This window comes from Protomyctophum bolini (genome assembly GCF_963924005.1).
Source record: "Protomyctophum bolini genome assembly, chromosome: 16".
Taxonomy (NCBI): Eukaryota; Metazoa; Chordata; class Actinopteri; order Myctophiformes; family Myctophidae; genus Protomyctophum; species Protomyctophum bolini.
The window spans coordinates 23,814,007-23,841,950 of NC_137877.1; the positions used below are offsets into that span (position 1 = coordinate 23,814,007).

General features: G+C 41.5%; 2 protein-coding genes across 2 annotated transcripts; one reads left to right on the forward strand and one right to left on the reverse strand.

Annotated features, from left to right (window-relative positions):
• Positions 1 to 942: 942 nt before the first annotated feature.
• Positions 943 to 6,938, reverse strand: nmi (N-myc (and STAT) interactor). The gene is made up of 10 exons (XM_080785075.1): positions 6,803 to 6,938; positions 6,616 to 6,677; positions 6,464 to 6,526; positions 6,210 to 6,368; positions 5,744 to 5,860; positions 5,226 to 5,391; positions 4,052 to 4,158; positions 3,737 to 3,923; positions 3,224 to 3,327; positions 943 to 1,679 (listed from the first exon to the last, which is right to left on the reverse strand). Exons 2-10 carry the CDS (start codon positions 6,649 to 6,651, stop codon positions 1,476 to 1,478), a joined length of 1,143 nt encoding a protein of 380 aa, XP_080641201.1. The 5' UTR covers positions 6,652 to 6,677; positions 6,803 to 6,938; the 3' UTR covers positions 943 to 1,475.
• On the forward strand, positions 6,939 to 27,944 carry parp14rs3 (poly(ADP-ribose) polymerase family member 14-related sequence 3). Its single transcript, XM_080785074.1, has 24 exons — positions 6,939 to 7,248; positions 8,477 to 8,667; positions 8,760 to 8,778; positions 9,618 to 9,770; positions 10,254 to 10,487; positions 11,663 to 13,267; positions 14,634 to 14,735; positions 15,105 to 15,167; positions 15,295 to 15,471; positions 16,277 to 16,461; positions 16,594 to 16,642; positions 16,755 to 16,859; positions 16,974 to 17,036; positions 17,596 to 17,772; positions 19,485 to 19,657; positions 20,472 to 20,760; positions 21,030 to 21,092; positions 21,478 to 21,654; positions 22,578 to 22,760; positions 23,562 to 23,860; positions 24,598 to 24,964; positions 25,363 to 25,526; positions 26,393 to 26,567; positions 27,081 to 27,944. Exons 1-24 carry the CDS (start codon positions 7,071 to 7,073, stop codon positions 27,374 to 27,376), a joined length of 5,487 nt encoding a protein of 1,828 aa, XP_080641200.1. The 5' UTR covers positions 6,939 to 7,070; the 3' UTR covers positions 27,377 to 27,944.

The window sequence follows — 27,944 nt, forward strand, 5'->3', positions numbered from 1 at the left end:
AGGTGACTTGCTACCTTATGTGTAGTTAACCTTGGCTTTGCACTGCCACCTAGAGGCCTTAATGGAGTAGTTCACCCAAAATATGACTTTCAATTAGGCCAGTGGTTCCCAAACTTTTTCATTGTAGGGACCCCAAATTGACACTAATTGGCCTGCGGACCCCCATTTGAAAACATATGCCAGGGACCAGGGAATTTCAAGGACCCCCAGTTTGACATGAATTAGGCTACGTACCCACTTTTAATGGCATTTCTATCTCTGAGACCCCAATTTATATTGTAAAATCAGTGTTAATTTGTCTAAAATGTCTTTATTAGGAACAATCCCTTGAGATGAACGATCTCGTTTTCAAGGGGGTCCGCAATTCCGCGTGTGTGTACAAATGGAACCAAATGGACCCGTTATGGTCCATTAGCACACTCAGAGTTACAGGCCCAATTTGGTTCCAAACTATCATTTAGCTGGGGACCCCCTGGAACTTCCTCAAGGACTCCTGGGGGTCCCCGGACCCCACTTTGAGAACCACTGAATTAGGCTACACGCCTCATCATGAAGCCTTGAATTCATGAATATTTTGTTACATTCCTGAACCAATAATTTGATGATCGGGTGGCTACTCAGTAGGATACTCAATTGAGTTTCCTATATGTAGTTAAATTGTGTCACATGAGCATGTCACTCAACAGTTAAATTATTGTTGAACATCTGCATTACTTAATTTATTTAAGTCTAAACAATTAGAGAATGTTGATCGTTTGCCTTATGTCTTCACGTTATCTCTCCTATGCTACCAACATGGAATTGTGGACAAAATGTTATCCAAGACACAACATATTCTAGTTTTGGGTCTGAGAGGCTAAATCTCGTCAAATGGTGGTTAAACGCCAAATAAATAATGGACCTTGATATGAACAGGCTTGAAAACCACAAGTACACAATTAATACTATTCTATATGTTTTATTTGGGTAGTATAAATCACATGAGTAAAATATACCTACAAACGTTCACATTCTAAGGCAGAATGCTGATTACATACCCGTACCCCAGTACTGTTCCAGACATGAATGTATTGTAAGCACATCAACAAAACATTAAACTGTGGTGTCAAGTGGGAGTACACAAAAAGTGGACCGCACAATGGAAACATTGTCCTTTTAGCATAGTACTGTTAACAATCTTAACAGTATTCAATCAATCCTTTACTAGTTCCACACTTCATGTTTTTCTTCTGTCACATACGTAATAAGTGCATTCATTCATTCACGTATGACATTTGAGCCCACTATTTCAAAAGTCCTATGTTACTTTTTCATTGTGTGATGTGCATAACACTTTTTTCACCAGTTATTAATTATATTATATTATTAACCTAATTATATTTAGGTTGCATTATTGTTATTAAATTATTGACTTGAGTGTATGCTTGCATTATTGTAATTAGCAGCCACATGAAACAACATGAAAAAGACGTAAACTAGGCCTCCATTTCAGTCTTGTCCTCGGTGAAGAAGGCATGGAGGGTCTTGCCAGCGGAGACGTACTTGATGCACTCCACCTCTCCACCGTAGTTGCTGGGCTTCTGGAAGTGGATCTCCAGGTGGTCCTGTAGGTCCTCATCATCGCCCAGGTCCTGGATGTCGTCCAGGAGGATGGTACGCTTTGGTATGCCGCAGAACGTCTGAGATCAAACACGACAACAGGTGTTTATGGAAAGGAAGGTTCAATGATGCATTGGATTATCTCTGATTTGCTATTGTTCCCATTTTGCGTTGGATCATTTTATAATCTAAAAAAAAATAGTCTTTGCAGCTAATTGTCATGTATTCCTTGAATATGTCTAAGCATATTGTGTAATACAACGATAGACACTGATATGTCAGGGACCCACAGAAGAGAGGATTTATGAAATTAGCTTGTATCGGCCAAGCTATTAAATATGGATAAAGTGGTTAAAATGATTGTGTTAACTAATTTAGCTGGGGACCCCCTGGAACCTCCCCAAAGACCCCTGGGGGTCCTAACCCTTTGAGAACCACTGCTGCATGCAACAAGTGGTAAAGCATTAGGATGAGTTGAGTTTGGATATCTCCTCAAAGGCAACACTGCCATCTACTGAACATGTAGATTATGACACATTTCATTTCATTTCAAACAGGTACAGTACAATCAGTATGTTAATAAATACAATATAATTAGCACATGTGCAGTAGTCGGAGGTGGTCTGCCTACCGTAACTTTAACTATTCCTTCATGTACCATATGGCTCTTTGTGTCTGAGCCTTGAATTAGTGTCATTCTTCTCCAAAAGGCTTGAATGCATAATATGATGTACTATACTGCCACATCTCGGTGGCGGCGGTGGCTCAGGGGTAGAGTGACCGGATGGGAACCGCAAGGTTCCCAGTTCCAACCCAGAGTTAGTGTCGAAGTGTCCTTGAGCAAGACACTGAACTCCTAATTGCTCCCGCCTTGCATAGTTTCCTCCGGCATGTGTGTGTGAATGGGTGAATATAATGCACAATCTCTGTAAAGCACCTTGGATAAAGGTGCTATATAAATGCATCATTTACCATCTCTAAGGTGAAGGTGGAGGAGGAAAATATTACATCGGAACTATGCTGTGAGATGTCTCAGTCACTTTCATTTTCACTTTACAGTGGCTTGGTGAGAATAAACCTGCTAGTCCACTTTTATTTGACCTCATTTTGTACAGCATATATAGCCTACACAGTCAGCATATATGACCTGGAATATGTCTTGTGGAGTCTGTGTATTCTTGTCTGCTTTTAAATTGATCACAATGAGGTCAAAGGCATACAGTATCTCCACTATCCTAGCTCAGTCCAGCCCTCGTTAGCCACGCCCATTAAAAAATAAAAATAAATCGGAATAATGAAGTGAAACGAAATGAGTGTCAGGCTATATCTCCACTGTATACAATACATTTTCTAATGCATTCTACTCTACTCTAACACTGGCTCATGATACAAAAGTACAAATGCTTGAAGGCTCATCATCAGAGCAGGTTCACTAGTAGACAAATCCACAGAGGAGTGCCCTGTGGATCATAGCTGCGGACTGCGGTGTCACATTAGACAACGCAGGATTGATTGCCTACAGCCTACAGGGCACCACTCTGCGGATTCGGCTATTCTAGAACAGTGGAGGGCAAGCGAATGGTAGATGAACCAAGTTATTGAACCACACTTTTTACTATCTTACCTGAAACTTCCGTAGCCGATAGCTATAAACCGGTCCAACCTTCACGTTGACTTCAGAGTCCAGGTTGACGCAATACTTCCCTCGCAGGGCCAGGTTCTCAGCCACTATAGGGGAAACAACATAAGAGCTTTCTCAGTGAAATCTATAGGACCATTTACAGTACACTGTGTCACATGAGCATGTCACTCGACGACACTTACATATTCCCAGATGAAAAACATTTTGTCAAAAGACACTTTGTGGTGTGACTAAGTATAAATTAAACCTAGTATGAATTTTGTTGTTTTTTATTATAAAATATATAATCCAGCACAATAAAAAGGTGTGAACAATAACACAATCTGACAGACTCACACACACAACACTTAAGTCCAATGTATGCTCTGTCACACGACAATGTTGCATGTCAAAAATAGCAGACATGCATGCTCAAGGTGTGTAGCGCAAGCCCCATGCCCATGAGCTTGTGGTTCTGCTATTTTCGATGTGCGATGTTGGAAGGCTTTGTTGTACCTCCAGATTGCAGGAAGGTGACTTGACCAGAGCCACTATGTTTGTCATAGTCAACTCTCTCCACTTCGCCTCCACCTCTGCTGGGTCTGGAGAAGCTCATTTCCAGCCGGTCCCTCATTCGCTCCTCCAGCATGGAGGGCGGGGCGTTGGAGAACTTCAGTTGCTTCTTGGAAACGTCAATGTGAACCTGCAAGTGTTGCGCATACGCAATGACACACATTGTTCAAGAATCATTTTTAGCTTTCTTTTCATCCAAACCATGAATTCACATTAAACGTGCACCACATGTTATGTGCTCCCTGAATTATAACTTGCCTCAAACTTTACAGAGGGCTCCAGGGTGAGACTTTTTGGTTTCACATCCAGCTTTGTTTTCTCACAAGAAACAGAGCACTTGGCCATCTTCAGAATCTGAGACGTCACTAGGAATTAAAAAAATATATAAAAACATTGAATTCTAATCACAAGATAGACAGCCGTCAGAATATTATATAACTAACATTAAAAACTACAGAACCTAGCATGAAACATGTTTTGATTGCTGGAAACATGCAAACAAACACAAAGGTCATAATGTATCTATAGTTCATAAAGTCGTATCAAGCCATAAAATAAGTTTGTGAGATTGGAGTACTTTTGACTGTGAACACTTCCTAGTTCATTGGTAATTATCCACTATGTTAACAACAGCAATGTAAGAACAGGAAACACTGTAGACTGGAATTCTGATGATCTCTTTTCTACTGTGTTCACAGCACATTCAAACATGTTTGGGTGGGGTCATTTCAACGAAATTACACCTTGTAGTTTACTCTTGGCTATGTTATGACCCGCAAATATTGGAGGGGGCAGTTAATGACAATTGGAATGATTATGAGAAATCTGACTGAAATATCTTGATCACATGACATTGGAGATAATGTGTACAGATTTGTGTAAAGTTTGAACAAAAAAGTTGTAGGAGTTGTAGCAAAAAGTGAGTTTTGAAGGCAACACAAAATGGTGGAAAATCTAGTTGGAACAAAATGGTTGGGTCATATATGAGGAGTTGCGTCATGATCCATGGAATACAGGGAAATATATACATTTTTGATTGACCCATGATTCAACAGTTACACCTTTAATCATGTGTCTGCATGTTGTCTCTTTGAAACATTGAACTAACTTTGTAACATGTATAACGATGCAATGTGACATAGCTCTGTTTACTTAGTGTCCAAATCAGTGGCGGAAGGTTCCTATAACGACAGTGGGTGCCCACCTTAGAGTAGCCTATATATTTTAAGGTGCCCAACCGCCCCGCAACTTATTATTGGCTTATTATTTTGCCAGTGGGTGCTTCTGCTCCTGAGCACCCACGGAGTTGACGCCACTGGTCCAAATGTATATTCTTTCCCCATTTTCAATTTGAATTTAACTAATTTTCTCACTTTATTTAATAATAACACTGTATCAGATCATCCAACTAATGTATGCAAAGCACATGCACCTTTCTCTTCTTCAAACGTGATGAGAGCCTGCCCCCCCACAAGCACCACAGTGGGTCGCTGTGTGATGGTGAACACGCCGTTGATTTGATCAGCTCCTTCCTCCTGCTCCTCCGCCTCCATCTTCTTGACAAACTTCACCTTAGTCTTTGGGATTTGGGCACAGATCTGTACAGCAATGAAGACACAATGGGGTTCTGAAATCAGCCAAATTTGTTTTCTTTTACTCTGATCATATACTCAAAGGTCCTCACGGTCCACCAGTGGTCCATACCAGGGCTGCCAACATTGGACTGTGAGAATCAAGGAGATTTATTTTTTTGGTGTGGGGGGAACAGGGTCCCATACCATTTCAGATTCACACACACACACACACACACACACACACACACACACACACACACACACACACACACACACACACACACACACACACACACACACACACACACAAAATAGGCCTAGGAATAGAATAGGTTTATTGGGTTAAAAGTACACATGCATTTACGTATATGTTTACCTTGAATCTCTGTTGAAGTTTAATGGCCTCAGCCCTTTTAGATTCAAGTTCAGCATGGCATTTCTTCAGTTTGTATATCAGATTCTGGTTACCTCTCTCAAGTTTGAGGATTTCATCCTATGCAAAATTAAACATGAAATGATTTATGTACATGCATTATTGTAAAACAATAGAATATTCACTTGCAATCATAGAATGTAAGTCTACATTTGTGTAGAATTGTATAACGTTTTTGTTTTGTTTCAGATATACAACTACTTTGGTTCTCTTGCAAAACTATCCAATAGATTCACACAAAATAATAAATATTCAGCAGAAATACATAAATATTAATATAGCCTTTTATATTTACTGATTTCCCCCTGCTGGATAATAATTAAATGTATAGGCCTACCTATATATTTGCATCAGTATCACCAATCATTGTGATTATAGGCCTGTATGTTAATTTGAAAAGTAGTGATACCTTTAAGCCATCCATAGATTCAGTGAATTGTGTTTCACTTTTCTTTATCTTTTCCAAAAGAATGTTCATTTCTTTTTTGGCTTCAGACTTGGTGTCGTCCATCTCCAGTTTCTCTAGAATCAGTTTGCCTTTGGTATCATCTGCCTTTTCAACTTTGACCTGGGAAATAAACAAATTTTTAAAAAATGATATTATAATACGGACCGCAGTTACGATATCAAGTCCAAAGAGAATATAAAGGGATAGTGGGATACCTTCCACGACTCCAGCACTTTCTTGGCTTTAGCTAGTTCGTCTTCTTCAATACCATTGTCCATCTGGAAAGCAAATGTTAATACAATTATTGCTGCATTAGATTTGCACTAAAGTTATTTTAAATAATTAAACATAAATACTCAAGTCTTACCGTGCCGTTCAGCATAACGTTGTTGAGATCTGCCATGGCTTCAGGCTTGAGGGTACGTGTTTCTACGAAAACGAAACTTTAGCCTATAGCCTTATATTTATAGGCTATTATTTATTAAATTACCCCAGATATTTTATTTTATTTTAACATTAACAACTTGCTATTATAACTTAAGTGTAAATCTTACCTGTGTTTTCCCAAACAAAATCAGCACGAATAGCATTCAAATAAAGTTAAAGGAAGGCTGGAAGCTGAAAATCAAAAGTGAAAGTAAAGTGAAGGCGTAGGTGTTTTTCCAGAGCGGTCTTCGCAGATGAGTGAGGAACTGGTGAGTTTGGTGACTATACTGAGCAGTGAGCACACGGTCAGACAGACACGACAGGTCCAGTCCTGTTTACAGACTGACACTTGCGGTGTACCGTGTACTGTTAATAAGAACCGTCAGTCTCTCCACGATGTTCAGGCTGCACAACACTCTTCTATTGGAGGGCTTGCCTGACGAACTGGACAACATCAGACCCAAACTAGAACTCTACTTCAGAAACAAAAGGCGATCTGGTGGCGAGGTATTAAAAATACATGCCGATCCGAACGACAAACACAGGGCATTTCTGGTCTATGCCGACGAGGCAGGTAAGGGTACTTTACCTTAGTTTTTCAAAATTTGAGTCCAACATTTTCAATTCATCAGTCATTTAAAAGACATACACAACATTGATGATTGGGTGAATCATGAATTCACCCACGTTGAGGATTAGTAGCTAATGATATTAGGCCAACTACAGTGGTGCAAAGTAACTAAGTACATTTACTTGAGTACTGTACCATTCTGAGATAGCCTATGTTTTACTTTTCTAGAGAATTTCAAAGTGTGTGCGTGTGCATGTGGTGTGCATGCGTGTGCACGCGCAGCAGTTGTATCTGGTCATTCTGGTTTGTCTGTATGTAACCTTCTGGCTTCTGATCAGTGTTTGGATCTTCTAAATTCGACTTGGGGACGATTCTACAACATTTTCTTAGTACATTTCAATCACAAACTCAATACAAAGACTGTTAACTGTGAGTGCACAACCCAATTAAGCATTACACTTGTTTACAAGAGGGTCCACCTTGTTGATGAAGTAAACATTGAAGATGCTTTGCTACAAGCAGAATCTGCTAGAGCTACTTACAGGTGTTGCAATTAATTGCTCCTCTTTGGTAATCCTCGGTGGATGGATGGTCTGAGCGTTGAGAGTACCAGCTGTCAGGGTCATCAACTGGGAGCCATCCTTCCTTGATGTTTCGCCCCTTTCATCCCAGAACATCTCCGGATGGTGGGGCCCGCGGTCAGGGACGTCTCCCTGCCGCTGGAAATTGTTCAATTCAAAGAGACATACAAATACACTTCTATATAGTAAAAAAACAGAACAGGAATTCATCATAATTGAGTCACAGTTGAGAAGCAGGAGTTAAACTATTAATCTGATGTCAGCAAGGTCAGATGTAGAGTTGCTGGCCAGCTCCATATTATATGCAGATCTAGTATGTCAAACCTTTATTGCTATCCAGGGTGTTGAGGTCAGTGTCCGAGTGTCGTGATCTTCATAATTATATGGAGATCCAGGTGATGATAGTCAGCTCCACATATGGAGATGTTGTACCAACTTGGTTCATTTACAAGTCTCAGTTGTGTCGCGGCAACCACACTGCTTATCATGAGACTGTCACAATAATGGTCATACATTGACATTCGCATATATGGGCTTAATATTGATGACATCAAGGGATCTCCACTGACAAACATTATGGAGATCTAAGGGTGATGGTCACGAGGTCAGATCCATATATAAAAATGGCTAACTTCCTCTTTCTTCCTTAGCCTTCGATAAAGTGATGTCAAAAAGAAAGCACCACATTGACTTCAGAGAGCCGTATGGACTGGTCGAGCTGCAGGTGAAAGTGCCGGCTGACGACCAAGAACAAGGCCCAGTGGCGAATAAATTAAGACCACCTCTTCCTCCTCGTCCTGACCAAGATAAAGTGAACCTGAACAGACCTGCTAATGAGAAGGTTCCTTCAGTTTTACTCTAGATATCACATGAATTTATGGTTTATTACTTCCCTATAAGTTCCATTAATCAAAATTATGATTTATGTTACAGCTTGAGGTCTGCCAAGCAGGTAAGATATTTTCCTTTTATTAATCCGTGACAGACGGATAAATACATTTTCTAATCACAGCCCCTTCTTTTGTTTTATCAAGCCATGGGTGAGGAAGGGGGTGTAGGTTCATACAGTCTTCTTGTCATCAGTGATCAAAATAAATACTTCTTACAGTTGTATTTTGAGCAGTTTGCAGCATAACTCACTCTTACTAAACATGGACAATGTACCTGGATCCTCCAACTGTCTAATAAAACTACACATTAGCCCTATGTCAGCATTAGCCCTATTTCAGCATTAACCTGTGAATGAAATATTTCATAATTTTGAAGCAATTGCCAACAAGATATGCTACTGGTAATAATAATAATGCATCAATATTGTGGCAACATTTTCTTTTACATGTAGTCAGCAAACAGCAGTGTTTAACCTGCAGCCTGCTGCAGGTAAAGTTTTCAGACTATCAAACTTTGACCATTCATTACATAGCTTTTACCCTCCACATATATCACCTTCTGCCATCTTTGAACTGAGCAGCATATTTCCCATCATTCTTTTATGATATCACTTGTGCTCACCCTCACACCCATGCTTCATTATTATTATTGATTTGATAACAACAACAAACTAGAATGACTATCTGGATGTTACTTGTTTAGCATCCAACAGTACAAACGCTTGGTGTAATTTGATAATTAGATGTGTTTATTAATTTGTCATCGTTTCATTTTGTCTCACCCATGCTTAATTGAGCATTAATTTGATTTCATGCTTGTCTGTCCATTATGACCAGGCCAGCCACTCATTCCCAATCTTTTCCACTGTGCATGCAACAAACTTCTGGTCTCATAACACAGATTGCAGACACTTTGTCCTGAGTGGGTTCGATGACGGTTGCATCTGCACCCATGTTTCCGGGTACGTTGGGAGCTGTAGCCAAGGGGCTGAACATGTCTGGGAGACACTTGATGATGGAGACAGAATTGTGGTCACCTTCAAACAAGACATTGGTATGTAATATTTCCATAAAAATAGGGTGTCTTATTTATTGCACTGGTCCTCAAATTCAGGCTGCGACCCCGCAAAATAATCATATTTGATCTGGGGATCCGCCTGGCAATCCTACTGGAATGTAGGAGTTTAGTTTATTTCGGTTCCACGGATAAAAAATAGCCGATCTACAAGTTCACACCTTGTAGATCTGAGATTGTAGATCAGCTATTTTCACAATGTTTGCCTCTTCCTTACATTATTGATCCTATATACAGGGTTAATGTTTGTTTTTAGTTCAATGTTTGTTTTAAAAACACCCTAACACAAACATTAAATGCCATTAACAATAAAAAGCATTTAATGTTTGTTTTGTCACCCAATCGTCAACTCAACATGAGTTAGATTTTAATATATTAGTTAAGTGACCCTCACTTCACATGGGTGTGATTTTAGACGATTTGACCAATTCTTAATTATAGTAGCTCTTTCCATTTCTACAGATATAAATGAGTTCATGAAGAAGTGTACCTCAAAGAAGTTCCAGGACAAAGAGATAGGGGCCCATCGTTTGGAGTTGACAGACTCTGTCCTGGTCCAAGGGGACATGAGCACAATGTCAAAGGAGGCCCTCAACCTCTTCTTCTCCAGCAAGAGAAGTACAGGTGGTGATATCAAGTCCATTTGCTGGGTCAGCAAAAACAAGAGTGCCATTATAACATTCCAGGACTGTGATGGTAAGCTGATAAAAAGACAATGCCTTATGCCATTATTGATATTGTATGCTGTACAATTCTTGAATCATGGAAATCAAGTAGAGCCTGACCGATGACAGATTGTTGTGTCCGTTGCTCATCTACATTTCACAGTCCTATACCACTGACTACTGATGTTTTCACCTACATTTTGTTAACCAAATTAGACTTGAGGTCGATGTGATCAAAATAACTGATGTCCAAAAGTGTCCGTTGAGTAGGAATTAAACTATATTTATTAGACTTTATCATACAAAATAAACATAACATAAATCTTCAAACGCACAGGATACAGATCACCAGCCCTCATGAACACAGTCAAAAACTGGTTTACCTCTGCCACTGGCAACACCTGAGACTAATTAGGGCCAGGGTTAAATACCCTCCCTCCCTGTAACCATGGCAATGTAGATTGGCAAATTGACAATGAAACTTAGAAACAATAAGTGCTCAAATGGCTCTTACACTGCCGTTTTCTCCTTCTTTCTAATTATTTGTTCAGCCCGAAAAATTGTGTTTGTTGTCATGATTTGTCACGACAAGAGTTGGCTTTGTCCGCAGCGTAAACGTCTTTAAATAGATACTTTCTGAAAAGTCTGAGGAAAATGAACAGGGATTTATTTTCTGGGTCTCTCGAGGGGGCGGGACTGCGTCGCTCTAGCCAACAGCAACATTTTCTTATCAATTTTAGAACCGTACTTACAAATAAATTAACAAAACAAAAATAGACGACCTTTTGAGCTTGTAGATCTGCTATTTTTGCTGGTTTTGAATTTGTGTTTTTAAAATCGTCCTCAGGTCTAATTGGGTTAACCTATTAAGCCCACAATGTGAGCTTGTAGAACTATTTTCTTAATAAGAAAGAAAAAAAGGCAATACATTTTGAATATTTTTCTGGCACAAAATGTTATTAGATATTATAATAATACATTATTATGTATTATAATACATAATATATGGGCCCTTGATATATAAATAACATTAGGAAACAAGCCCAAATAAGCAATTGCACTTTACAAACGAGCCCAAGCAACTTTACACAAAAACAAGCCCAAAGTCACTTATAATAAGCAGACATGGCAACAGGTATTCTGTTGCCCACATGATGATCCATAGTTTAAATATACATTTTGTGTACCTTTTGTCATTCTTTGCAGTTGCTTACAAGGTGGCAGAGCGGAAGCAGCACTCCTTTTCTTCCAAGGAGCTCAAAGCTCAGCTATACTACTGTAGCCTGCAGAGGGCTTTGACGGGAGAAATGTCCCTCCAAACAAATATCACGACGAACACGGTCGTCCCTGTCAGCGCAGAACTCCTCAGCTTCATCAGTCGCAACGAGTCCCAAAAACTGGCCTTCACATCTGCTCTTGAGAAGGTCCATTCCAGCGTCTCCATCAGCATGGACACGGAGATGCTTCAGATGCAACTCTGCATGACCCTGCAGGCGGACACTTTGGGCATGCTGCGACAGGGCCCTGGGTGGGAAATGAAAGCTCAGAGTGAGGCTCAGGACCAGTTGAATAGATACGCGGAGGAACGTCTACCTGCTGAGGTTGAGGTCTGGCAAGAAATAGAAAACGGTTGCTTTGAGCTCACCACGACTAAATCCAGCGTCTCTTTTAAGACGAGCACCTCTGAGGTGGTGGTCGTGGGCACGCGAGAAGAGGTGAAGGCGGTGGTGGAGAAGGTTAGAAACATGGTGAAGAAGACCAGCGATGAGCTCCAAATCAGAAGAGACACTGTAGAAAGAGAAATCCACTTGGGCACAAAGGAAAAACTTGACCTGATCTGGGACCTCGCCTCTGGCAAAATGGAAACCGACGTGGCGCTGTCCAAAAATGATGAGAGTCTTTCCATTCACCTTAAGGGACAGAGGAACGCTGTGAACGCTGCGGAAGGGATCTTGAACAAAGCCCTGGAGGGTGTTGATTCCATAACCCTGAACATGTCCCCTCACCTGATAAACTTCATTAAGTCACTCGACTTGAAGAAGTTCCAAAGGGATCACTTTGCCCAGAGCAACATAACGGCCGTATTGATCCCCGGCGAGGAGTCCTTTCAAATCCTTGGCGATCGTGCCGACATCCGTAAAGCTGAAGACAAATTGCACGAAGTCATACAAAACAAAGACATTGAAATCACTGGTGAACAAGTTAAGATTGTCAGGGGTAAGCACTGGGACCAGTTTTTAGAAGATCTTAAATCCAGTCAGGACGTTCACAATATTAGCATCAAAATGACAGGGAAGAAGATTGAGGTGTGTGGATTCTCTGGTGTGGTGACAGATGTTCTGAGCAAGATAAAGGCCTACCTGGAGGACAAGAAGCCAGTGACAGCAGATGTCCCGTTGAAATCACTGCAGGAGTTGGAGTTTGTCCAGTCTCTCAAGATGTTCTCTGATGACACTGAAATCAAGGCTTTGGGAGCGACTGTATTGGCCTCTAAAAGCCAGGCACCACCTTGCCTGGAAGTCAAAGCTGCAAGTGATACAATCAAACAAGCCACAGATGCAGTGACTCGTTTAATCGGTACGATACTAACGGAGAAGCGTATGTACTCCAAAGCAGGCGAGGCCAAGATCCTGGAGAAGAATAAGCTGCTGTTGATGGCTCGGGCGAAACTTTTGCAGTGTGAACTCCATCTGTCGCAAGGATTCCATCAAACAATTATCCCCAAAACACCATCAGCAATTCTGCCTCCACAAAGTGCTTCGTCTCCATCGCAAGATTCGCAACCACTTATAAAAGACCCAAACACCAAAGGTAATTTAATTTCTATAAAGTTATTAATATATTAATACTATGGATCCTGCTGCTTCTAGATTTAACCTATGCGTTTGACACTCTTTGCCACAAGACTCTAATTTCTCGACTAGAGCACTGTGTTGGTGTCAGGGATTCTGCCCTAGATTGGTTCTCATGCTACCTTTCTGATAGACATTTCTCAGTAAAAATTTGAGATTTTGAATCCTCCTCCTCCCCCCTGTCTTCCGGAGTCCCACAGGGCATGATCCTGGCATGATCCTGGGGACAATACTGTTCTCCCTTTATCTTCTCACTCTGGAACTAATTTTCAAGAAACATGGTATCGCCTATCATTTCTACGCAGATGATTCCCAAATCTATAGACTAATTCAGAAACGGGTATATGCCAGAAACGGGTATATGCCTCTAAAAAAGGGAAGCCCTGACACCCCTTCTTAGCTGTCTCAATGACATTCAGGCCTGGATGGCTCTCAACTTCCTGAGTGTAAATTAAAGAAAAACGGAATAGTGTTTGGGCCTAGTGGGGTCAAATTGGATAATGCAGTCAAACTGGACAAACAGGTAAATGCTGTGGTTAGTTCCAGCTTTTATCACCTGAGGCTGCTTGCCAAAATCAAGTCTGTGCTTTCTTTCAACGATTTTGAACGTGTCATTCACGCTTTTATCTCCACTCGTTTAGACTACTGCAATGCACTGTATGTTGGTTTGTATGGCACGTCTACAACTGGTCCAAAATTCTGCTGCGTGTCTCCTAACTGGAACCCGTAGGTGTGACCATATTACACCTGTTCTGGCCTCCCTTCACTGGCTCCCCATCCATTTTAGAGTTGATTTCAAGATTTTATTGTTTGTCTTTAAATCACTGAACGGTCTTGTGCCACAGTATCTCTGTGACCTTATAGAGGTTTACTCTCCCTCAAGGTCATTGCGTTCTGCTGGCCAGTTGAATCTCCAGGTCACAAAAAAGGCACATTTAAACTAAAGACCAGAGGTGACCAAGCCTTTTCTGTCATAGCCCCCAAACTGTGGAATGAGCTCCCTTCCCATGTGAAACTGGCCCCCACCATCGAGACTTTTAAATCTCGCCTTAAGACCCACCTGTACACCTTGGCTTTTAATTCCGTTTGAGAGTTCTGTGTTTTTCTGTGGCTTTGTTGTAATGTGTCCTTTTTCTACTGTGTGGTTTGTTGGTGTCTTTTGTTTTAGCATTATAGTGTATTTAGCTTTTAACTTTCTGTACAGCACTTTGTAAACCTTGTTGTGAAATGTGCTATATAAATAAAGTGGATTGGATTGGATTGGAAGGCCTGCTGTTGAGTACACTAACAAAGAGGGAATCTGATTGTTGTCTTGTGCAAACTAGTGATAGGTGGAGTCTCTGTGACTCTGAAGAAAGGAGACATCACCCAGGAGGCCGTGGACATCATAGTGAACTCTACCAACCAGGATCTCAATCTGAACACTGGTGATCATATTGTTAATGACCTCTGTTCAAATGTGGGCTGAAAGTGTTCTTACATTTGCTCTTGTGGTCACTGGTTCCCAAACAGTGAGTCAGGACCCATTTGTGGGTCAAGTATAAATACCCCTTAATGTTTTGTTCCTAAACAAATCTTTGTGAATTAAAAACAAACTCAGATTTTTCAAAATAATGTAACAAGCAACACGTGAGATGGTAGATCTGCCATTTTCACTAGTTTGGGTCGCAAACGTTTAATTTATCTTTTGGGTCTTGAGCTAAAAAGTTTGGGAACCACTGAATTCTACATTCTTTGTTGTCCATCTCTAAAGTAGAAGTCTGTGTTGATGTATTGTTTCACATTGTGTTGAACAGGTGTGTCCGGAGCCATCCTGAAAGCAGCAGGGAAATCTGTTGTGGACGAATGCAACAAACATGGTAGAGAAACTGTTTCAAAGTTCGGCTTAGTAATATTATCACTATAATAAAATGACACTTTATTTTACATACATAGAAATATAGCCATCGCAATCTCCATCTCTGATGACATTGTGTTTGCTCTCAGGTGGCCAGAAAGCTGATGGTGTGGTGCTAACCAGCAGTGGCAGCCTGAGTTGTAAACACATAGCTCAGATGGTTGGACCCAGCCAGGCCATCGCTATCACCGTCTCCATAGAGAAGGTCCTTCAGCTTTGTGAGAGCAAAATGGCTGCCACCGTTGCTATTCCTACTATCGGCACAGGTAATATATACTGTCATCAGTTTTTCCCCCCTGAAATGCTGTCTCTGATGGGAAGACATCATCATTCATATAAAACATATACTGTACATATAACACTGGGAACGGTCCATGGCCACCTCATGGTCGATGCCGAGTGCTTTCATGTCAGCCAGCACAGTCGTCTGCCAGGTCTTCTTAGGCCGGCCACTGGGTCTTGTCCCCTCCAAGTTAATCGACATTACTTTCTTCACCCAATCGTTCTCTTCCTTCCTTATTACGTGTCCGTACCATCGCAGTGTCCTTCTTCTCACCACATCCTGAGATGGCCTCCACTCCACTCCACTCCACACTTGCCCTTTCATCTTCAGGGATGGGGCCTTGGATGTTAGAAATGGCATGGGTTCCCTCAACTTCTTCCATCCACTTCTCACCCTTGTGGTCACAGCTAGGTCCACCCCTCCATTAGCCACCACCTCATACATCTCCCCGTCCACTACAAGAGCCTTGTATTGCTCGTCTGCATCTGCTTGTGGGACTTCTCCCCTGCACCACTTGCACTGGAATGTCCCACTTGCCGCTTGCCTTTTACTCCACTGCATCTCTAATGGAACCATTCAATTTGAATAAATTGTTACTACTTCAAATTATAGATATTTGTGAACATTATGATCAAACTATGAAACTGTGGTTTAGATATTTAGGCAATATTATAGTCCCACTCAGTTATACATAATTGACTGCTGAATACGAATATTCAAGAGACACAGCATTAATATTTATTCATCATGTATTTTCTCTTTGGTGTTTGTTTGTTTTATTGCCACAGGAAAGGGTAGCATTAGCCCCAAGGACTGCATCGAGGCTATTCTAAAAGCAGTGGAAAACCACACATCACAGACGGCGTCCTCCAGCCTCAAGAGAATCTCTGTCGTGGCCTTTGAAGACAAGATTTATAACGCAATGAGGGATGTTTTTTGCAAAAACAAACAACCAAAAAAGAGTGTCAGTCAGGTACAGTAGAATCACATCTACAGTATAAATGTATTAGTTTTTTACTATTACAACCATTTATTTACAAAAGAATTTGTTACTTTCCTCGTTTCTCTATTTTATGTATTTTCTGCAATCTGTACAAATTAATAGGCAATAGGTGCATCAACAAATGCCAAGTCTGGTCTACCTCCAAATCAAGGTTTGAATTATCTTTGATTGTATCACATAAAAATAAAAAAAGCAGACATACAGTAGACAGCTGAAGTCGTTCATCATCATTTATGTATTGGTCTATTTTCCTTCCACTGTAGTTAAGATCCACGGTGTCCAGGTTGAAGTGAGAAAAGGTGACATCACTCAGGACTCTGTCAGAGGCATTGTGAATACCACCAATGCTGACATCAATTCCAAAGGAGGTTGGTGCGCTAGTACGCTACCTCTTGTGTACAGACATGACATGTAGCTTGAGCTGCGGATCTAACGGTGAGACACGACTGAAATGAATTAAGACCCCACTTTTTCATTTTTAGGTGTCTCTGGAGCCATTTTCAAAGCGGCTGGATCTGCAATTGAACAAGAATGTCAAAATATCCGTGAGTGTTCATTTTAAATGTACAATTAGAAACCTCAGACAGATGAGAATGGTGCTAGCAGTATGCAATCCTATGCAAAACTCACTACCAAAATGCTGTGCCTACAGTACACATATTTAACAACATTGTTCCACTCATAGTATGCGAATATCTAGTGAAAATGTCAGATCTACAAGCCATTTATAACCAATAACTGACTTAATCTTCTCATGTTGGGTGTTTTGTTTGATACATTTTATTTTATTATTTATTATCAATGAATCAACACAACAACAATTCTCCTGTGTTATACGTTTCTGAAATTATTGTTCATTAATCATAATTGAGGAATACGTTTGAAATAATCGAGATATTCGCAGCCCTAATAGCCATAGTACTATGTTGTGTATGAATGAAGAGGTTATGATTTACTGTTGCATGTCTCATTGTGCTGCTTGTATTCTAGTATAATATATGGCATGCTTCTAATGGCGGCATGAAGTGGGTTTGATTCCTCCTGTGTAAAATACACCATAGTGGCATCTGATTTGGTTTGTTGCCCTTCTGGTTATGTTTAAAGGGCCACTGAAAGGTGACCAGGTTGGAGTGACGAGTGGCGGAGCCTTGCAGTGTGACTACATCCTGCACATGGTGGGACCACACAACGCAGCGGACGCCACTGCACGCGTCCGCAAGGTGCTGGAATGCTGCGAAGAGAGAGCCATCGCCACGTTGTCCCTCCCTGCTGTGGGAACTGGTAGGAAGTGTTATTTAAGCCAGTTGTTCCCAAAGTGGGGTCCGGAGACCCCTAGGGGTCCTTGACAGTGTTCCAGGGGGCCCCTTAAAATGATAATTATTACATTTGTACATTTGTAAATCAACTTTGATTTTACAATATACGTTGGGGTCCCAGAGATAGAAATGGCATTAAATGGGGGTCCGTAGCCTAATTCAGGTTAAACCTATGGTATTTGAAATGAAAATGGTTGAAAATCACTGCTAGAGCCGTACAAATATTCTCTTCTGGATGGATCCCGTGAACGGGTGTCCACGTGCTAACGAGTCAATTTGGGGGTCCTTGACATGAAAAAGTCTGAGTGAGAACCACTGATTTAAGCAATAACTCGCTCCTCAGGCCATGGTATATTGTTATTATATACCACAGCCCAGGACACATGGGGGTCTTTGTCTCCCCATATTCCCCGTGGGAAGACAACTGGTCTTAATCCCAAACCGTACAAATGAAACTAGTCGCATATAGGGTTTAAGTGGTAAACCCCACACTAAATCAGGTGATTTGAGTAATAACCCCACACCCTGCATTTGAAGGTATTGCCACCTCATAGCTGTCAATGTTATTTTGCATGGCTGTGTTGTTGAACATATACACGACTTAACGTCGAGAAAGTTACACAACTGACCCACCCAGGTGATGGCAATAATACTAATGACCGTGCAACATGAAAACTCCTGTCGGGTGGTCGTTAAAAGTTGATTTCTCCCTCTGTCATTTCCTTGGATTTCTAGTTTATTTAAATAATGTCATGCAAAATTCCCCAGTGCATGGCCTACTGCAGGCCTGGTAGAAGACATGTTGATGCTCTTGCTACTGAAATGATCGATTACTTATTAATTAATTATTATTAATTATTATTATTTATTTATGGAGAAATCCCGTCATTTCACATGCATCTCTATGGGGACAGCTTGCCTCCTCGCTGCTAACGTGCCTATTGGACAAGGACGGGTCGGGGGGGGGGGGGGACTTAGTGAAGGGCTAATTGTCACACACGATCTGTTTACTGATTAAATGTCTTCTGTAAAAATAACTGTCTTGTAGCCAGCAGGTGGCAGTGTAACTTCACTTCACTCATAATAGGACACAAGGACATTTGTGTGGTTTTTGAAAAAAATGCCAAACAACTTCATCATCATTCGAGTGCCCTCGAGATCTGCGACACAAGCTGCTTCCACTGGTCTCTGTTGAGACCAAACAACTTACATTCACAATATATAGTCATTTTGAATAAGTGAATTACCAAAATAATTCCCACAAGAAAATAATTTCTTTATAGTTTTCCTGGAGATAATCTGAAATTCTCAGATTGCATGATTTTAGCTATATAATTTATAACAAACTATAATATGATTCCGTAAAAGTAATTACATCATAACTTAAACCCAGAATAAACAAGTGTAATGAAACATTTGTTTCCAGTGTGGCCCTCAAAGCCAGCATGTGACAAATGGAGTTTAAATATAATTCAAATGAGCTTTGATTCTTTGAGCAAAAGCTGCACGTGGAAATCAAATGGTAAACTAAAACGTGTAGAAGCGCATTGGTTTTGAAGTATGAATCCAATTTTCAGTGGGTACAGACTTTGCCAATGTCATCAATTGAACACCAAGCTTTCCCAAAACAAAAGAGACATTCTTCCCGCCTTCTTCCCTCTTCCTTGTTCACTGCAGGCGGCGGAGGCCTGTCGGGCTTGGACTGTGTAGAGGCCGTCCTGCAGGGCATCATGGACCATCTGTCCTCCACTGCCTCCAGCGTCCTGAAGCTCCTCTTCGTGGTCATCCAACAGGACGCCATCCTCCAGGACTTCCTGAAAGGCCTCATCCAGTGGAAGTCAAACCAGAGGGTGAGTTCAGTTCACACACCGTCCTGTCCGGAACAGGAGTGTACCTGAATGTACATAAACAGTCCAAAGGGGCTTACAACAAATGCAGAAAATAGGATATGTTTATTTTTTATTATTTTCTCTCTAAAAAAAATTATCCCACGATTTTGTAACCCAGTTTTCTTTTCACCCAGTGCCAATTATCTAATGTAATCCTGGGCGCTACACTTCCTCTGCCAACCTGGGGGGGCAGCGGACTGACCTCATGCCTCCTTCTATGCATGAGGAGTCCAAGCTGCTTCTTTTCACCTGACAGAGGGGAACTTCTTTTCACCTGACAGAGGGGAATTTCGACGTAGCGCGTTATTTTTTATTATTTACTAAATAGTAACTGTATTATTGTTATGATAGCACTACTACTTATAATAATAATAATAATAATAATAATTATATAGTTTGAGTCACCTGCAATCAAGGAGGAACACATTGAAAGAAATGGGAGATTTGTGCTAGGGATATGAAGTATAGTGTAGGCATAGTGTCTTGACGAGACTTGATTGATGATCATGATGGTGATTATCATTTTCAAATCTCTTTTCACTTAACCACCTGAACCATTCCACCCCTATTATCTGGGGTGGATCTCCAAGCTCACACCGTGTTGCAACATGACCCGCAGTGAGCTTGTAAGTCGTCTGTTTTCAGCCAAGAGATAGATGGACAAAAAAAAGCAAGCACAGAGTCAACCCAGTATTAGTTTACCAAGTAACAGGGTGTAAGTGGTTTAGAAACTGAGTAGTAGTGACATGTGACTTTTCCACATGACCCACGACAGACGATGGTTGATGAGGATGATGATGGCGGTGACACCAGCAGCCAGTGGACTACGTCAACAGACGAGGAAGATGACACCAGCAGCCAGTGCACTACGTCAGCAGATGAGGAAGATGATACCAGCAGCCAGTGCACTACGTCAGAAGAAGAGGAAGGTGACCTCAACGTACAAGGCAGCATGGAAGCCATGGTGGGGCCAGTGAAGGTCAAGGTGTTTAGTGATGACATCACTCGGGAGAAGACGGACGCTATCGTCAGCAGCACCAGCACCTCCCTCGATCTCAGTTCAGGTGCATTATTTGATTATTTGGTTGATTTGATTTAAGTTTTGGTTTGAAAAGGTCAAGGAAAATCAACTGTTCAAAATCACATAATCACTCATCTGACGGAGGTGGAAAATCTTGACAACTGTATAATGTTGCATCAGGATTGTAGGGGGATTTCCACTGCAATCTTCTAATGTTCTGCAACATTAGAAGTAAAGTAACTAGTGCAAAGTAACTAGTAACTAAGATTTGTGAAGATGCAAGACTTTGTAACATTCTATGTTTCTGTGTAGGTGTGTCGGGAGCAATTCTGAAAGCTGCTGGGCAGAGCGTGGTTGATGAATGCAATACTCTAGGTAAGATGTGCGACTGTGTGTTTTGTATGCTCTCTGAAATATATCTGTTTTTAGTCCTGGTTACGGCAAGGCTCTAAGAAAGTCATCGTCATTCCATCTGTCCACCATCTTTGCCCAAACAACGTACCGTATGTCAACATACTGTATCTTAAATATCTTATAATCCAAGAGACAGCGCCTCCTTCAGTCATTATATAATATAGACTCTCAACACCCCTCCCATGATAGGGGTCATATTGTCATAATCAATTCTTCATATGGACAAGTCATTTTGAAATACAATTATTTCACCTGCAGGCTCCAAATGCACTGCAAATCATCTTAAAGGAATGATGATATCAAGGAGTTCATTAATGCATGAGTATTTCTGCTCTGATCCCAATAGGAACCCAACCCAGCGATGGTGTTGTCATCACCAAACCTGGAAAACTCCTCACCAAGCACATCATTCACATGGTGGGACAAACCAAGAACACAGAAATCACCAGCTCCATGCGTAAAGTCTTACAGATGTGTGAAGACCATAAGCTTCATTCTGTCTCCTTTCCAGCACTTGGTACAGGTATAGGCTATAAATGTACATCCTATATGATTTCTTCTTAAAGCTGCAATCTGTGCCCCGGGTGGTTAGCTCAACCTTCTGGGCACCTAGGCAGCTGAACCAGCCTGACGGCCCGCCGCGGGTTCGACTCCCGACGGCCTTTACCGCTTGTCTTCCCCCCCATCTCTCTCCCCATTTCCTGTCAGTCTACTATCAACCTATCAATAAAAGGCAGAAAAATGTATATATATATATATATATATATATATATATAAAAGATATATATATATATATTATTTTTTTAACTCCAGCGCAAGTAGCAAATCTTCTACTCCTGAGATAAGATGGAAAGACGTTTTGGGCAGGAGAGATATTGTGCTCTATTTGCGTCCATGCTAAACCCCTTCTCCTTAAACTACTTTGCCTTGTTTTACTATTTTGAAAATTATTTTTTAATAGTTCAACCAGCCGGTCTACATCGACACGTTGTGAGCTTGTTGATTGGCTATTTTAACTATTCAAAAATGATTTTCAAAATAGTAAAAAATGGCAAAGTAGTTTATAAATAAGGGGTTTAGCATGGACGAAAAATAGACCTACAAGCTCGTAGCGCGCGCTATGAGCTTGTAGATCTGCTATTTTTCAATAGCTAAAGCATAACATAATGCTAACACCAAAAGGGGTTCCTGCCCAGAATGGGTTAATAGTGTATATGCACTTATGCAGATCAGTGTATTGTGAAAGCAGATATATACATCATATTTAGCATCATATGCAGGTGTGTACAGGTTATATTGAATCATGAGCATCATATACAATTGATTGATTGATTGAATACTCTATTGGCAAGTTAAACAGTGCCACCATACATATTGTGTGCAAGGATGGATAAAAGGTATTTCTGAGTAAAATAAACAAAAAAACTTTTATTTTATTTTTTACAGGAGCTGGGAATCTTGGGGCCTTGCAGGTTGCAAACGCAATGATGGCAGCAGTTGAAGATCACATGAAAAGCACCAAAACCACAACTCTTAAAACCATTCACTTTGTGATATTCCAAACAAAGATGATTCAGGACTTTGAGGAGGTCATGAAGAAATTCAAGAAGGTGACTCCCAAGAAACCTGGTAAGCATGAAGCCTAAAGGTCAGTTCAGATCAAAGATTGACGATGAGACAATCCCTTTTAGAAGGAAGAAATAGAGTCCGCAATACTGGTAGAAAAAAACTCAGCTCCACTGGTTTATTGATTCAACGTTTCGATCACTGGGATCTTCTTCAGGATCTTCTTCAGATTCCTGAAGAAGATCCCAGTGATCGAAACGTTGCCATTTGTCCAGCACCTGGGCTAGCTCTATTACCTTTATTAGTTTACAATCCCTTTAGAACATTATTATTGTGGCAGTGTGGTAGGGTTTACTTTGTTAACTGGAATCAGTTGGCCATCCTTTTTACCCCAGGCTCTCCACAAAATCTCCTCGCCAATAACAGCTGTACAGCTGTAGAGGTGGATGGCAGGTAGACCAAGCAAGAGAGCAGGGTTATTCTTTACTCTTGTTCCCATCGCGAGGCGTTTCCTTTCATTTGAAGAAAATGTACAGTTATACCTAGTGGTGTAATGGGAACTACAACTAAAATATACAGAGGACACAAAAATGTCACAACAAGCTTGTAGATCTGCGCCAATAGCGCCCCTGCTATATACAGGTTTAATGTTTGTCTTTAGTTCAATGTTTGTTTTAAAAATGCCATTGAAGGGAAAATTTACGTCATCTTTACGTCATCAACAATAATGAGAATTTAAGTTTGTTTTACATCACCTAATCAACATGAGTTAGACTTTAATATATTAGCGCCCCTCACTTCACACGGGTGTGATTTTTAGTCTATCATTTGTAACACACATTTGCTTTTTAAACCTTCCCACAGTGACCAAAAAGTTACACCACCCTCCTCCCACAACGTCAACAGCGGCCACGCCGAACCCTTCCACAACACCCGCCCAGCAGAACACACTGAGCCTGTCCAGCTCCTGCAGAGCCGTGTCCTTCCCCACCATGGAGGCAGAGGTGATGGGCTGCTCTGCTGCCAGCCTGGCCCAAGTCAAACAGATCATGGACGACATGATATCTGAGGAGTGCCACAGTGAGGAGCTGTCCTCCAGCCAGCTGCCGCTGCTGCTGGAGGCAGAGAAGCAGGCCGTCGTGGATCTCAGCCAGAAGAGCCAGGTTGGTTACATTATTTATTTTTAAGTGCTGCAACCACTCCTATAGACAGCTACTGTATGTGTGTCCCTGCATCTGTCCCTGGCTGGGTCTGTCCGAGCACGAACATAGCTTTTGGTTGGTTTTCACAACCAAGTGTCACTGTTGCACAGCCTCACACACACACACACACACACACACACACACACACACACACACACACACACACACACACATTAACTGTATATATGATAATTTGGGGTGTGACAGTACAGTACAGTACAGTAGAGGGACCCCCTGGGGAACCCCACACGGTAACTCTTGTCATTTCTCAATAATTTCGGACATGGGGTGGCTCGCCGGAACCGGGCCGCCCCCTGGGCGTGTTCCTGGGGGTCTGGATGTTCCGGGGACCCCGCAGGGACCCGCCGGGGACCCCCACACAGTAACTGTCATTTCTCGACCGTTTCGGATGCGGGGTGGCTCGCCAGACCTCACAGCCTTCAGCACGAGACGGAATATTTGGCCTTACAACCAGTTCTAATCGGACACCACTGCGGCGGGTCCTAACTCGGACAACTAGCCCTAAGTAGTAGTATTTTATACCATCACTATTTTGTAGCGAAAAGGCCTTGTGCACACCTACAAAGACAGGTGTGTCGGGGCCGGCAACCAAATGCCAATCATGAGAAGAAAAGGGTCCCGCACACTGTCTTCACTTAATATCAACCACTATATTACATAATTATCATCCCTGTAAGGTGAGCGTACTCATGTCGCCGGCCAAGGACAAAGCCACCGTCTCGGGGAAGAGGGACGACGTTCTAGCCGCCGTCCTGCAGATCAGAGAGTTCCTCCACAGGGCCAAGGAGAGGGAGAGCCGGCGGGAGGAGGAGAAGAGGCTACGTGAGATAGTGTGTTGGGAGGCGGCGGTGGGCGAGTCCTGGGGAGCGCTGGACCAGAGCGTGAGCTTGGACCTGGAGCGTGCTCTGTGTGACAGGCGACCCAGCATCACCTACAGTCACTGGGGTCACACGTACACCGTGGATCTGAAGCGCATGCAGCGCACCGACGCCAGAGGAACCAGCACCAGGATCAAGAGGACCATAAAGGTTGATTCTGATAAAGGTGCAACGTGGATTTGATTCATAATGCACTTTACATTAGTGTAAATCTCAATGTGCATGAGGTACAACCAGTGTGGCTAAAATAAATGCTTTGTTAAAAAGGTAGTTCTTTACTCTTTTAGTCCTCTCTGAATGAACCGATTGTGGTGCTCTCAGGTTGGCAAGGAGGGCATTTCCTACATACAGTACATTGTATTTATAGGAATGTGTTTATTTATTATTGACAGTTAATTATCATTGTTACTAAGTTTTATTTATGTTTTTTAAACATACAGAAATTATCTATATTTAGTTAATATTTATGTAATGTTGCTTTTAATTGTAGTGTCTTTCATACAGTATTTCATAGGTATCTGATACAGAATGTTCTCATTGTACTGAAATGTCCCTCTGTCTTAGCTCTCATACAGTCTCCACCGACCTGGACCCAAATGGACAACAAGGACATGGACATAGTTGACGTTGATCCAACCTCAGGAGAGTACAAGAAAGTTGAGACAGAATTCATTAAAACATCCAAAAATCCAAAAAATGGTGTCACGCCAACCATTCAAGTTGTCAAGGTAATTAAGGGACCAAGAAGTCACGAAGTGACTTTGGTCACTTATTGTTTTTGTTTTATTTTCTTCTCCTTCTTCTTCCACCAAAAATAGCAGTTCTGGCTGAACCGTGCGGTCGGTTTTCGCGATACGCAGTAATCTGGTAGAGGGCCATGCCAAACGGTGACTATGCGATTGCGAATGACGATTGGCCAAATGGTGGCGCTATAGCACTCTTTGAACGTGCAAATCTCATGAACCGTTTTGACCGTTGGCAATGACACTTTGATACACTTATGTGTCTCCTTATGCCAAACAACTTTCGTGTTCTGACTTTTGACCTCTGATCTTTAGTTTCTTTAGCCCAGCACCCAGCCTGTCGATGTGCGTATTCTACGTCTGCTCTATACCTGATTTTCTGCCTGGTTTTGGAGCAATTTGCGTGAAACGTCCTACACACAATCTATGGACCATTACTGAAATCCCGGTTGAAGAGAAGTTTGTACGTGAAAACATGAACTTCGAACACACTGTAGAAATGGATAATGACATGCCCAAAATGAGGACGGTACACATACACACACATACTCTACAATGTAGTCACTGATTGTCTCCGTGTAGCTCAGTCAGTAGAGCTCTTGCCCTTAGACCACAAGGTTATGTGTTCAAATCCGGGTACCGACCACTCAGCCCCCATGATTCTTATTTGTGCATATTGTTCTTATTGCGTATTGTCTTTCTTGGTCCCGCCTTATCACTGCTTGCAACTATATTACTTTAGCTACGTTTGTGGTTGGTATGTGCTTTATTGTTATAAAAACTAAAATAATTCACAATGGTCTTTATGACACGAGTATAATTGAACAATATCACTCTGGCGATGTCCACAGATCCAGAGGATCCAGAATGAAGACCAGTGGCAGCGTTACGCAGTCAGGAAACAGTGGCTGGATAAGAGGTACCCCACCAACAAGAATGAGATGAACCTCTACCACGGCACAACCTCAGCCATCTGCCAAAAGATCAACGTCAGCGGCTTCAACAGGAGCTTCTGTGGTAGAAATGGTAGGTAGGGGTGTACTTTAGTGCAAATGCACATTAATATGAACTCTAGAAAAACTGAAAAGTTGGCACTGTAGTTTTGAGATTTTCTATAATTTCCTCTAGAATCAGAATCAATCTTTATTGTCACATCACATTACGTAAGGTGGGTGAAAAACTTGGTTGTGCAGGCATCATTGCAGTGAAAGATAGAGAAAGAGAGGAGCATAAAGTGCATATATGACCAATGTGAATGCATAATAAATAAAAGGTCATACTAAAGGTATGTACGAATGTAAATAAAAGTCTGCATGAATCAGTTCGGTCTTTGCGTCAAACTTAGCTCTTGTTCAGCAGTCTAATCGCTGACAAGTAGAAGCTGTTCAGAGACTTGATATTACCAGCTCACAAGAAGTCTTTCTGACACACACACACACACACACACACACACACACACACACACACACAACCACACACAAACGTCATGGGCATATTTTCATGGTATCAATGAGTTTCCTCTTGATTCTGTTTTCTCAGCCACTGCATATGGTAATGGGACCTATTTCGCCAAAGAATCGTGGTATTCTTTATACGATGCCTACTCCAACCCTGATGCCAATGGCATCAAGTACATCTATCATGCTCGAGTCCTGGTTGGGAAACCATGCAAAGGGTCCGGGGGCATGCTGGAGCCATCACCTCTCAACCCCCATAACCCGGCCGAAGGCCTGCATGACTGTGCAGTGGACAACCCACTGGATCCTTTCATCTACGTGGTGTTTTGCGATGCAGGCGTTTATCCTGACTATCTGATCACATTCAAGACATTGTGAGGAAAAGTGGGAAGAAACAATCGTAGTATAATTTGACGATTTGCGCTGAAAGAAATATGACCACACACTTTTGCTCTCTTATCAAACCCTCGTGAAAAGGATTTAAACGGTGTGTGAGCATCCTGGTGACTTACTCTTTGTCCTGAGCACAAACATGTAACATGTAACTTTTAATGATAAACAATAGAATAATATTGTTGCACTATGCCGCGGCGTAGTATGCCGCGGTATGGCTACACTGTTGGAGAAATATGGTGTTTTACAACCAAAGATACTGTGCAATATAGGCTGTATTTACACTGCGAGTCATATACAAAAATATGTTCTGATCAATTATATTGATTGACATTATCAAGATAAGTACCCTTGTTTTTTCATCTTTTCTAATTTAATTTACAAAATAGTGTAAAATATAGTAGTTGTGACTAGATAAATGTGTGATACTGTAGGCAAACGGTTATGAAAATGCATAACTCCTTTGAAGTTCATACCTTTGCTGCTGTAATTGTTTTTCCTCTCAAAATGTCATACCAATGAAACAATTTTATGTAAATAAAGTTAAACCAGT